We start from the raw sequence: 14,064 nt of genomic DNA, 5'->3' as shown, positions 1-14,064 counted from the left end.
TGGAAATAGCACTAGAAACAATATATCTCAATTCAGATAACATTTATTGAGCTCCTTCTCTGGAGCAGGAACTGTGGAAAGTGCTAGAGATTTAAGGAGCTGTGTGTGACTTCCTCTGCCCTTAGGAAGATGTCAGCTATGTGATGATTTAGGTACTTTGGGGCACCAGCCCCTTATCTTGGTGACTGCTTCTACAGAAAGGTGAATTCTCAGTCACAGCACACAGGGTGTTGGCCATGCCTGGAACACACTGACCTCCCTTCCCCTTGTTCCCTTTTCTCATCCTCCCATTTGCAGCCACGCCTTCAGAGTGAAGCCTCTGGCTGCCTGGTTCCTGCCAAGAAGGAAATTCAGGAGCTTGGCCTACCCAGTGCGCTGGAGTTGAAGCCCTGAATTTGACTATTAAATAGCCATTTGGCCATGAGAAAGTCATAGCATCCCTGAAACTAAGGAACAAATTACATCCTCCTTGGTTACTTCACAGGGTTCTTGGGGAATATTAAATGAAATGTTATGTATGTACTTCATAAACAGTAAAGTGTTACATAATGCAAAAAATTGTGCTGATCCTCATAGAGTTGATTAGCTGGAGGGGGCCTTAGAGATCCCCTATCGCCATCCCATATTTACTGCATGCCAGGCCTTCTTCTAAGCACTTCATATCTATTAATCCTTTAATCTCAGAGCAGCCCAGTGGGGTAGATACTATTATTATCTCATTTTACACATGAGGAACAGAGAGGTTAAGTGACTTGGCCAGGGTCACACAGTAAGTGGCAGAGCTGAGATTCAAAGGCAGGCAGTTAGGCTCCAGAGCCCATTGTTAACCACCAAACCAAGCCACCTTCTGTGTGCTTCCTTAGCATCCTCTGTATACTCCCTCTGGGAGCACTTGGCAGAATTACAATTGCTTGCCTTAGTGATAAAAAAGCTACTAGAAGGCAGGGATTGTATCTCATTCACACATACATACACATACACACACCCCCCCACACACCCTTGCACAGTGCCTGCCACACAGTTAGAGCTCAGTAAATATTTGTTGAATGAATAAATGTCCTCTGGAGAGATATACAGCAAAACACAGCAAAAACACAGCATCTACTGTGTTTTTCCTTCATCTTTTTCTTGGCTAACTATGCTCATTTCCCTCAACCATTTTCAATAGGAGATTGGCATTTCTCGTTGTCCTCATTGTCCTGCATTGCACTTTCTCAACTTCAACAATGACCCAGCTAAAGTCAACTGCCAGGATGTAAACACTGTACTCGGAGAATAGTCTGACCAGCGGTGGGGCCACTATGACTATCCTTTTCTGCCCTCACAGTGTATGCTCAATATTCAGGACTCTCTCAGGAGCCCACTCTTACCCCTGAACTATTTGAATGCCTGGACAGGTTCTTGACTATGAAACCAAGTACCCAAGGTGACCCTTAGGACTTTACTAGTGGTCTAGGCAGGTAAGGGGAATTCCTTCAACTCTTGCCGCCGCCCACGCCACAGCCCTCCCCTTCCCTTTCGTGGGAGGAGCTGTAAGAAAGCGAAAGGGATTCCTTAAGGTCTTAACGGAAGAAAACAGGTTATGGTCGATGAGAGAGTTGGGGCAGGAAACTGCATCTTCTGATGTGGAATCGAGAGAATTTGTCAATTTTGTTTCACGGTATGAATACAATTGAGTTTTCTTGTAAGAAAAAAGAAATCAGCGTCATTGGCCTCATATATTGGACTATATTTAATGAGATGATGGGACAAGATGTTTGAATTTGGACATGTTTTGAAAAGTCCTGTATTATAGTGGACAAAAATATTTGCGGTTTGCCTGTTGGGCTTCTCCAACTGGGAAAGTACAGACTCTCGTTCTCATCACAGACTGAAAAAACTGACGAAAAGCGAGATTCGGTTATTAGATAAACTGGCAATCACACGCACCATGAATTCTCCATTCCACCCAGGGTTTTTATTTTTAGTTGTTTGTTTTCGTTCGAAATTACTTTCGGGAACTAAGTGCCCCACCGGACAGTCCGAGCTCTGTTTTTGAGTCGGGGTCAACGCCTCCGGCCCGCAGAGCCACTCCCTTTGCGGGTAGGCGACCCATTTGCGGGAGGGCGGGGCCCGGCCGGCGGGAGCGCGCGCCCAAGGCGTCGTCGGGGGTGGGAGCGGAGGAAGGCAGGCGGCCTGGGAGCGCGCGAGGCCTCGCGTGCGCGCTCCCGCCCGCCAACCCGCGCGCCCACGCGCCCGCCTGCACTCCCGGGAAGTCTCGCGATGCCGTAGCCGGCTGCTCCCGCTGCGGGTAGCCCTGGCTGTTGCTGTGGTTGCCTGAGTTGCTGCTGCGGCGGCGACGGCGGCGGCGGCGGAGCTGGTGGAGGTGTCGGCGCTTTGGCGGATGTTGACATTGTGTTGTTGTTATTGCTGACGGTAATGGCGGCGGCGGCGGCGACGGCCGGGACCCCATCTCCTCTGTAGCCTGAGCCGAGACAGCCAAGAGCGAACTCCGCGGCCTCCGAGCCCGCGGCAGCGACTCCCCTCAGCCTCCGCCGCCTCGCCAGCCCGAATCCCTGCCCCGGCTCCTGGAGGCAGGCCCCTTCGGGCAGGGGGCCTCGGAGGCTCAGGATGGCGGATTTCGACGAGATCTATGAGGAGGAGGAGGACGAGGAGCGGGCCCTGGAGGAGCAGCTGCTCAAGTACTCCCCGGACCCGGTGGTGGTCCGCGGCTCCGGTCACGTCACCGTGTAAGGCCCGGAGGAGGGCGAGGGCGAGGACGGGAGGTGCGGGGCTGGGGTGGGCCCCTTTACTCCTCTGGAGCCCTCTTCCCCGGTGTCTGCCTTGTGTCGGGGGCCTTCGGGAAGAGGAGGCGACCAGGAAGTGAGAACTTGCCGTATTTTTGTTTGTTTAGGTCTCCGAAGTGGAGACAGACGCTGCCCTTCCTCCCCTACACACCCCTCTTAGCAGGCCCTACAGGCCTGGGATGGTGACGGATCCCAGAAGAGAAGGTTTTTCTCTGGAGTCTGCCCTTCGGGCCACCCCTTCAGCTTCGGGGTGAAAGTACACGTAATGAGGTGCCTCCCCCTTGTGTTCTCATCCAGTTGCCCTGTGGTTCTCTCGCCTCGTCTGTGCCTTTGAGCCTGGTGACATATGGCTCAGAGGCCAGATCTGGGCCGTAGAGACCCCAGTGACAATCGGTCATGGCTGGTTCATTGCCGTTCTGTCTGTTTCACACATACCCACAGGTCTTCCCAGTTTCCTGCAGAGTCAATTTCTGCGGAACTAATGCAAGTTCCTGTAATTGTGTATGATAAAAATGTGTAGATGAACATGTATTTAAGATATGCAGAACGATATATATTTTTAAAAAAATCTGGGTGATTGACACCCTCTGCTTGGGTTACTGAGGGTTGGGTTCTCTGTAATCTAAGTCCCTCCTTTGGGCATGAACTCTGGCGTGGCTTCTTCATTTGATAAGGGTTCCTGTAAGTCCGCTTAGCAACCTTTAAAAGTCGATATTATCCAAATAGGGAATGATAGCTTTCCGAAAGGTTATGACTAATAAAGGAATGTGAAGACTTGAACCAAATAATGAGCTGTCCGGAAGTAGGAAGTTTTGTAATGTTTCTCCGAGAAGTCGAGTTTTGTACAACTTGAAGTATTTATACTCTTTTTCATTTTAGAGCTCTTGTTCAAATCACAGGGTCAAACCTCCATGCTTGTCAGATATCTCCACACTTCACCTTTTGGGTAAAATAAAAGGGCCAGCAAGTCTGAGACTGGAACAGTTTTCGTTATATTTTTGGTATAGGGCGAGTGGGATGTGCGGTGAATAACTTTTAGTGAAACAGTAAGACTTCTCATATAAGATCCTATGTAAGATTGTCAGCAAAATCCTTGCATTGCCCAGTACATGATATGACCAGCCATATTGTTGTTTGGGTATCCTTATGTAATGCTTTGATTTTTCTTAGCATCTGTTAGTTTATATTCAGGTGACTTAGGGTAAAAACACTGCATAATCACTGTCATAGTGCCATGAGAAGACAATGGAATTTATCACCACAATAACAGTTACTTAGTGTTTTAACTGTCATCACCAGCAGAATTAAGAAATATAACCAAATATCATGGATATTAAATCTTTCTTTAACATATATCACAGAACTTTTTTACTCTCGTAGCCTGCCATTTAATTTTTAGTTTGGCTCTTAGGACGTTTTTACATTGTTTTAAACCTAAGGAGTATATGGGTGCTTAAAGAAGGGATTTTCAAAGTTTTTCATGTTATCTGCCCACCTTTCCCCCTACATTCCTCATGTCAAAGAAAGCTGGCGAAGTTTTATTGTTTAGAAAGGTGCAGCTGTAGTTGTAATGTTTCCTCTGTTGAAGGAAAAGAAAAGCTAAGCACTGTTGGGTAAATGGAAAATGTAGTAGGCGAAGTGCTCAGAACCAAATAGGTGATCAGTAAATTTGATTGTAGTTGGCTACTCAGAGAGGTTAACAGGATGGGTGAGAATTACAGGTTCTCAATCTTAGCTCCCTGTTAGAATCACCTGGGGAGCTTTAAAAAAAAAACAAAAAACAAAAACCCTGTCTTTGCCCCAGGCCAGGACAATTGAAGGCCAAGTATCTGAGTGAGTGTCCCTGGCATGGATGGTTTTTTAAAAAGTCCGACAAGTGATTCTGATGTGTAGCCAGGAGTGAAAACCACTATTCCAGAGTATAACGAGGAATGAGGAACTAGATGCTATCAGTAAATAGTATGCCTTTCTACATTGGGAGTTAATATTTCTGTGATCTCCTCAGCCACTTCCCTGTCTTCCATGTTACCTTGGTTCTAGGCTCTGGGTTCAAATCTATCCTCTGCCACTTTTTGGGTAAATTATCTATGTCTCTTTCAGTTAAGATGAAGATAGTATAGCACCTAACTTTTAAGGTTATTAAGGATTAAATGAGACAATACATGCAAAGAATTCATCACATTGTGTGGTACTGTGTTCAATAAATATTAGCCTTTATTAATTATCCTCCACACCTGTAGTGTTCCACTTTGAGAAACATACATGTAAAGCAAAGTACTAAGAAATCTGAACTGCTGTATTCAAACCTAACAGTGATTCACTTTGGTCTTATTTTTTCATTTCTAAGCAATTTATATGAGGTTAAATTACTATGTGAAGTATTTTGATGAGAATTAATAAGAATCTTTCTGCATTGAAAGCCTAAGCCTGTTTTGTGATGACATAGATAAGTATAGTAATCGTAATGCAAAACTTGACATGACTCGGTCATGCATAATTCACAGGCATACTATGCCAATGAGCAGTCCAGTTAGCACCTATAAAGGTTTTTGAAATTGGTGCTTATGGGTTACTGTAACTATTGAGCAGGTTCAGTTTTTCTTGCCTTTGAGTATAAATGAAGAGCTATTAAAACAGTTATAGTAAGACTGGTTAAGCTTATCACTGCTGCTGTCTGCATGCCTGCCACCCCCCCACCCCCCACTTTTTAAAACTAAGAGCTGTTCAGAGAAATCTTCTCTTACCAATTTGAAAGTAAATGATAGTGTAAACTGAATCATCTGTAATCCAGGTCAGTCTGAAAAGATGTAGATCTATCCATATGTGTTTTCCCAGATTTCACTTTTGAGTAGACCTTTATAGTTGAATATTTCTACTCTTTTTTGTCCTTACTTTAGTATATTGTATTACAGTATTACTCTTATTTTATTTTAGAAATCACTGTATTCTCGTATGGCGTGATTTGGCATGTCGTTATAGTGATGTGAGAAAGTAAGTTACCTTCCATTTTCTACTACACAGGCAGGTCTTGCTTAGTTTTGGGGCGTAATCAGATTTTGGGGACATAAGGATGCAAAATGTATAATTTGCATAAACAAAGTCTGCTTTAAGATGGTGTTTATTTTTTTTTATATATATATATATTTTTTGTGAGGAAGATCAGCCCTGAGCTAACATCCATGCCAATCCTCCTCTTTTTGCTGAGGAAGACGGGCCCTGAGCTAACATCTATTGCCATTCCTCCTCCTTTTTTTTTTTTTCCCCTTTTTCTCCCCAAAGCCCCAGTAGATAGTTGTATGTCATAGTTGCATGTCCTTCTAGTTGCTGCATGTGGGATGCGGCCTCAGCATGGCCAGACAAGCGGTGCATCGGTGCGCGCCCGGGATCCAAACCTGGGCCACCAGTAGCGGAGCGCACGCACTTAACTGCTAAGCCATGGGACCGGCCCCCTAAGATGGTGTTTAATACAAATGTTTTCATATTGACCCCAAGTCAGGCTTACACTTCGTACTTTGAACATATCAGTATTCTTTCTTGACTTTCTTCTGGATGAGTATAATAATTTCCTTCATTGTTAGATGAAGGAAATACATTATTTCTATATGTTGCATATAGAAAATGTGGAACAGGGTGGCAGCCCCAACAGGGAGAAATCTTGTGCAGAAGCATATTTTGAGGAAAAGTGGTATTTGAAGGAAGAGAGGGAAATGATAAGTTCCTATTTTTGCATAATATTATGTACATGTGATTGAAAATGCTTTAGCTCACACTTGAATTAAAAGTAGATTTCCTGTTTGTGTGTGATTTCTCATTTTATTATGTAATGAAGATGAGGAAAAAAGTGGTTAATTTATTAGATAGTATTGGCCAGATTGGTTAATATTTTAAAATTAGGAAGTTCTTTACCTCTCAGAATAAATTTGTGCAAAATATAATGATCATTTGTTGAAGACTGATTTTTCACAGTGATGATAGCACTAACTGATGTGTTAATCTAAAAATTAGAGTTTAAAACTAGTTTTAGGCCAGTACTTCCTAGCTAATCTATCATCATAACTGACATTATTTGCTCCTGTCTCTTACTTCATGCCTTTCTATATGAGAATCAAACTTGGGGCTTTCCTACGGCCTATAATCTTTGACTTCTAACTTAAGCTCTGTCATAGAGACAAGTTATTTTGTTGAGGTTTGTTTTTAATGTTATTCTCTTCTAATTTCACTAAATTATTGTGTCTTTGTGTACTCTCTTCTGAGGTATAATCTTCCTACTATCTCTTCAAATAATTCCTTATCCTTCAGCACCAGTTTTATCAGTGGCTGTGGAACATCACTCTCTTTGCTTGTCTTTGTCTCAGATATGCTGTGGACAATTGCAAGACTTGCAAATGTGACTTGAAATGAAAAAATTTGGAAACTACTTTGGGGTACAATAGGATCTTTCTATAGGAGACATCACGAGAACACCTTAGTATTTATTGATCTTTCAAATGGTAGAGTAAATAAAAAATTATCTGTCTTGAAATGTATCAGTATTTCAAGACTGCTACTAGATGCTGTTACTAATAACAAGAGACCTGAACATGATTTGCCCAAGTAACAGAAATACAATTAAACATTTTTTTTTAACTTCATAACTCCTACTACCTCCTCTCCCCTGACCAACATAATTTGTAAGGCATTTCCATTTTTAAAGATTAGCTTTTCTTTTGAGATTTTTGAAGACCTTATTGATATTTCTCCACAAGGCTGTAAAGTTCTTTGAGGACAGGGATTGTGCTTATTGGTCTTTATTTCTGCACTACTTAGTATAGTGTCTAGAATATTATAGGTCCTGAAATGTTCTCTAAATAAGTGAGGTAATTGCATATATCTATGGATCTTGTCAGAATTGCCAAAGGAATAACTGTTTTCTTCACTTTCTGTACCTCCTAATGAAGGCAAACAATATTTTACAATAAAACTCTTATAAAATCACATTCAAAAGATAAATGGCTCCTCTTATTTTTTAAACAAAATTTAATAATTATGAGGAATTGTTGAATTAAGGTAGACATTTTTTCCCCAGAGATTTTTCTTTTTATAATTTGAAGGGAAATTAGTTTGATTTAGAATACAGCGTTAAACATATCTTTGAAAATACGAATGAGAAAATGCTAAACATTTAATTGGGCCAACCACTAAAATTTCTCAATGGATAAACTTTCTTAAAGAAATGAGAAATATGCTAGTAAACTGAAGTGTCAAAATTTTGCTATATTTGTATTTCAAATTCATATGGTGTTTCAGTCCAAACAATTCAGTTTGGATTTCTGCCTGCCAACAGATGTGAAATTGACTAGTACTTAAAATTTTATGTGACTAGCTAAGTGGAATACAGGGACTAAATGGTGAAGAGTAAACTATATGAAATTGTTTATGATGGTAAATAGTCCCATACTATTCTTCTAAGTGACATTACTCTAAATAATAATATTATTCTAAGGAATAATATTTTTGAGAGCTGCTCTTGAATTCCAACTTGAGTTTATATTCCTAATAGATGAAAAGCCCAGGATATTAGACCAACTATATATATTCAGAAAGGAATCTTTTAAGTCTCTGTAGTATCTGTACCTGGCTTAGCTTTCTAATCTACTATAAAGCTACTTAAGATTTCATTCTCAATAAAATTAAGCTTTAAATATAACATATAGCAACAGACGCTTTTAGTATCTTACTCTTGGTACCTTACTCTGTGTAAAATTTTTTTGTGACTTTTCATAATTTGTTTCAGAATCCATTTATAAAATGAGATCTTATACCAGTGTCTCCGTGTTTATGCAGTCTAGCTTAATCCCAGTCAGAATCACTAAGGGCATTTTTTTAAAAATGCACATTTTAGGTTCTTACCCCAGACATCCCCAATCAGAATCTTTAGGGGAAGAGTCTAGGAATTTTTGTTTTTAATAAGAGCTTAGGTGGATTCTCATATCAGACACATTTGGAAAGCAGTGGATGGTACTGTGCAAAGAATGTGGTCTTGGATGTCAAGCAGATTGGTCTCAACTCGCAGATACTTCCTAACTATAACTTAACTGTAACCATTAACTTTTCTAAACTTTAGTTTTCTCATCTGCAGAAGGGATAATACCTATCTCAGAGATTAAGTGTGAGAGTCAGAATTAATTTATCTAATGACCTGGAACCATAGTAGGCATTTAGCAAATTATTACTTATCACATATTTTGATGTTTTATCCCTTCATGCACATTTTTTGGTTAATCTATACCATTTTCTTGGAAATCAATCTAAAAGGTGACATATGCTTTCCTGCTTTATCATAAGATCCTGAGATTGAATTATGTGATTGAAGTACAGGAAACATTTAATCGAAAGCAGATATTACCAGGTTGGTACACAGTGATATTCTTAGAGGCCATTGAAGTATTTTGGGGTTTGAGGATCTTCTCTAAATGGCACTGTCTTTTGAATTGCACATGTGTGGGCTTTTGCTTTCTGTTTACCTTCTTCCTTTCTTTCTATCTAACTGGTCAGCTGTAGGTTAGAAATGAGACAACCAACCTTATTAGAACTATATATAAAGTAAGATAAGTTGGTTCTGAGTGCTGGATTTAGATGCTTAAATTTTAATGTTTAGGTTTTAAGATATTTGTTTCCTTAGAGTATTTTTTGCTTAATCCTTCATTATCAAATGTTTTATTGAGGTTTCTTGATAAGTAATTTAAAAAGCATTTATTAAATTTTATGCTAGATATTATGTGAGGCTCTGAGTATATAGTTATGAGTGAAACACATGTAGTTCCTCTGCCCTCTTAGAGCTTACAGCTGATAGACAAATTATATCTGAGAAAATTGCTATGAAATAGACCAGTAGAGTGCAGTGATTAAAAATAATGTGATTAGAGAGAACGTCTCTGATAAGGTAACATTTAGGAAGGATGAGAGTCCTGTGAAGAGTGCCCCAGGTCTGGAGAACAGCAAAATAAGCTTGGTTTGCCTGAGGAACTGAGGATACTTCTGTATTATGGCTCGAGTGTAGTGAACAAAGGGGATTGTGCCTTGAAATGAGGTTAGCGAGCTCAGAAGGGGCCAGAAAGGATTGTAGAAGGGTTAGAGTGAAATGGGAGAGTAGTTAGGAGGCTATTGGAACAATCTAGATGAGACATGATAGTGGCCTAGGTCTAGGGTGATAGTCTTTAGATAAAGGAGGTGTTAGAATTCTGGCTATAAGCCATCAAATTTCACAACTTTTCTATGAGGTATGGAAAAACACGGCAATGGCCACTTTTGCCATCTCATTCCCCAGTTGTGGTTTTTTTTTGTTTTTGTTTTGGCTTTGTGGAGGGTGACATCACAGAAGTGTGGCTGCCCTTGCTGTTGACTGGAGACTATCTTGATGACATACCTGCATTTCCTGTTCTGCTGCCACAGGGCAGCTAGTATGCCAAGAGAGCAGGCATGTGCCGGAAGTGGAGAGGGACTTACCCACAAGATCATAGATTTTGAAGTGAGGACTTTTATAAAGTGGTACCTTTTAGCTACAAGATGTGTGGTGTTTTGATAATGATCTGTTCATTAGATTTGAGGAAAAGATTGTGCTTTTTACATCTTTACACTTAAAACTGAGTTGGATGCACAAGAGCTGAAATTTTCTCACAAAGACTTGGAAAAATGATTTTTTTCTTCTTAAAGGCTCTTTTCTGTCCTACCATCTAGTAAATGAAGTTTACTTAGGGTAGAGTTGGTTGGACTTTTCAGTAACCTAATTTTGTTTTCTTCACACATACATACTTACATACATACATACACACACACACATATATGCTTCCTGCAAGAGCTCCTTGTTTTATTCTCTTTGATCTTGCATTGTTGTTACAGTGGAGTTCTTGGTTAGTCCAGTGAAGGAGTTCCTATGTCCTCAGCCTTCTTTCTAAACTATTTTAAACTATTTCTAAGCTATTCAGTTGTAAATGTTACTTAAAATGGATATTTTTGGTAGTCTATACCATAAACCAATTCAACGATGTATTATTTCTTAAATGAACATAATTTATCCTCATCATGTTGCTCATGAGATTTATATAAGTATGAAGAATATTCTAAAATATGTATAAATTAGATATACGAAATCTTTTTTCCTTAGTCTGGTACAGATAATTCAAAGTAGTTGAGTTGGATTAGTTGAATCCCTATATTATCAGAAGTTAATACCATGAAGTTTAATCACTGTACATTTACATAACTGTCACTGTTTAACAACATATGTAATCTATTAATACTTGAAAATATAATCTTAATTATTGAAAATTAGTAAAATTCTAACGCTAGAATATTGTAGAACTGTGTATAGTAATGAGGTTTATAATAAAGTGAATGTAATACATGATTTAAATAATTAAGTCTTTGAGTTCTCTAGTTTATGAACATAGTCACAGGGCTGGATGAACCAAAACGTTCACAATTTGGTCACGTGGTTAAAATTTTTAGCCTTATTTTAAAACACATATATATGTCTCCAGCTCCAGGGATTCTGTATTTTCTGGGTAAACAGTACACTTTCAGTTCTATTCCTTCCTCCTTGAGCCACGTTTATATTCAGATGTATATTAAGGCAGCTAGATGAATTTAAAGTGTCATTTTTATGTATTAAAGTCTGTTAATTTCTTCTCTAGTTATGACTTCCTCTCCCAAAATAGCTAAAAATCTGATTCCATTGAGCTCCGAGTTCAGCATTAGGAAATAAGTACTATCTTCACTTGCCATCTGCATAACCCGTGTGTTCAGTTTGAATCTGAAAATTCTTGTTTATATGTTCATAGGTCTTGTCATATTTATAGGAAGGTAAAATTTTGTGAGTCTATAGATTTGTATAGGTTGAATGTGTCAGAATCCAAAATATCCAAAACTGAATTCATAATCTTCCCCCCAAATCAGTTTTAACCGCAGCCTTCCCATTCTCAGTTGATGGCAGATCTGGCATCCTATTTGCTTAGACTAAAAAATCTTTGATATACCTGCTTTCTCTTTTACCACATCCAGTCTGTCAAGAAATCAATCCATTGGCTTGTCTTTAAAATATTTTCAAAATCTGATCACTTTTTACCACCTCCACTGCTGGTGTGAGTTGTCATCGTCTCTCTTCTGCCTTATACTTAATGCTTTTCTTCTCCCTGCTTCCCCGTTTGCTCTCAACCTTTGCGGTCTTCTTGGTGCATTTGCCATAGTGATATTTTTAAAACGTAAATCAGATAATGTCTCTTTTTTGTATCAAGCCTCCCCAAGGCTCACCATCTTTAGAGTTTAAGTCCCTTTTAATGGCCTTCAAGACCCTGTCTCATCTGGCTCCTCATTACTTCTCTGACTTCTTTTCTACTATTCTTTCAATTGTTTACCCCACTCTAGTCACACTGGCCTCCTTTCCCTTCCCTGAATTATTCCAGGCACTCTCCTGGCTTGGGGCTTTTGCACAGGCTGGTTCCACTTTCTAGCATATTCCCCCCAGATATCCAAATGGCTAACTCCTTCACCTTCTTCAAATCTTTCACAGTTATCTTCTTAATGAGTCCTGCCCTCCTCTCTATTTAAAATTAAAACTCATCCACTTCCCCCTTACTCTATGCTACGTTTTTCTTTTTTCATATTGCTTCTTCTGTCAGAATGTGAGATGAGCCAGACTTGATAAAAAGCGTAAACTTTTGACAACTTTCTCTTGCAAAGAGAATAACTCTCGAACTTTTTTGACAAGAATGAAATTTTAAAATTTTCTTCCTGTTTTATAGCAGCTGTCCCAACCATAAAATGTGAACTCAGAAAACTTTGCTTTTTTTTTTTTCTTAAAAATTTTGGGACAGCATTTGACCTTTGGGCCATATATAACCCTGAGAGGCCAGTTGGCTTACCTGGGCAGATAAAACTACAAGGGAGGTTTGCTTTCCTAAGATAATATATCTAGTTTATATCTCAACCAGGATTAGAATCCAGGCATTCTGTCTCTCCATCGTGTTGCCCTTCCATCTTCACCACAGTAACTTTGTGCTTTTCAGCCGTTGTTTCACCTGCATGCATTCCTGGCCTAAGGCTTGCCCATATTAGCTACGAAGTCTTTAATATTGCCTGGCTTTCCTGAACCCAGCACGTCTCTGTGTACCCTGTTGCTTCCATACCACCCCTTGACCTTGAAGAAGCTTGGCAAAAAGTTGGAAAATCTTTGACAGTTAACATTAGCCAATTTGATCATTGACTATTCTATTTGCTAAGCTGTTTGAAGAGGATATTTGTGAAGTCATTGAGATCTGGACATCTTCTAAATTATCAGGTTATCTACAGTGGATATTAAATGATAATATTGCCCACTTTGTTAGAAGGATGATAGCCGTAAGAAAAACACAGCAGACATTTATGTTGTTTTATAATAATAAAAGCAGTTACAACATATAGAGTTTATGCCATGCACTGTTGGTGCTGTAGGTGTATGAACTCATTTAATGAGTTAGGCACTATTATTATCCCTGGTGTATAAATAGGGAAACTGAGGCCCAGAAAAGGTAACTAACTTGCTCAAAGTGACACATCTAGTAAATGGCAGTGTCAAGATTTCAATCCAGGCAGTCTGGCTCCAGAGTCTATTTGCTTAATTGCTACTTTTATTTTATTGAACCAAAGCAGCATTCTTATGTGTTCTGTATATTATTCATCCACACAAATATTTATAACAAAATCCTATATATTTTGGGATTTCAGGTATAAATGTGAAAAGCTCAAAAATAGACTCTTCTTTTTTTTTTTTATAATTTTATTTATTCATTTATTTTTCCCCCCACAGCCCCAGTAGATAGTTATATGTCACAGTTGCACATCCTTCTAGTTGCTGTATGTGGGACGCGGCCTCAGCATGGCCAGACAAGCGGTGTGTCGGTGCGCGCCTGGGATCCGAACCCCGGGCCACCAGCAGTGGAGTGCGCGCACTTAGCCGCTAAGCGACGGGGCCGGCCCAAAAATAGACTTTTTTTTAAAATCCATTTGAGGGCCGGCCCTGTGGCTTGGTGGTTAAGTGCGCGCGCTGCGATGCTGGTGGCCCGGGTTCGGATCCCGGGTGTGCATCGAGGCACCACTTCTCCGTTCATCCTGAGGCCGAGTCCCACATACAGCAACTAGAAGGATGTGCAGCTACGACATACAACTATCCACTGGGGCTTTGGGGGGAAAAATAAAATAAATAAAATCTAAAAAAAAAAAAAAAAAAAAAAAAAAAAAAAAAAAATCCATTTGAGAATGTTAA

General features: G+C 39.8%; 1 protein-coding gene across 1 annotated transcript in view; it reads left to right on the top strand.

Moving 5' to 3' along the window:
* The first annotated feature begins 2,295 nt into the window (after positions 1-2,295).
* Positions 2,296-14,064, top strand: part of CHIC2 (cysteine rich hydrophobic domain 2) — a 62,165-nt gene continuing 50,396 nt past the window's right edge. The window contains exon 1 of the mRNA XM_004419068.3: positions 2,296-2,729. Coding sequence (XP_004419125.1) covers positions 2,611-2,729 — 119 coding nt within the window. The 5' untranslated portion in view covers positions 2,296-2,610. The remainder of the gene's footprint in view (positions 2,730-14,064) is intronic.

Source organism: Ceratotherium simum, chromosome 8 (assembly GCF_057802395.1).
Source record: "Ceratotherium simum simum isolate JZ-2026a chromosome 8, ASM5780239v1, whole genome shotgun sequence".
In the NCBI taxonomy this organism is placed as follows: Eukaryota; Metazoa; Chordata; class Mammalia; order Perissodactyla; family Rhinocerotidae; genus Ceratotherium; species Ceratotherium simum.
Note: the sequence above shows the minus strand (reverse complement) of the source record. Positions and strands in the feature narration are given on the sequence as shown.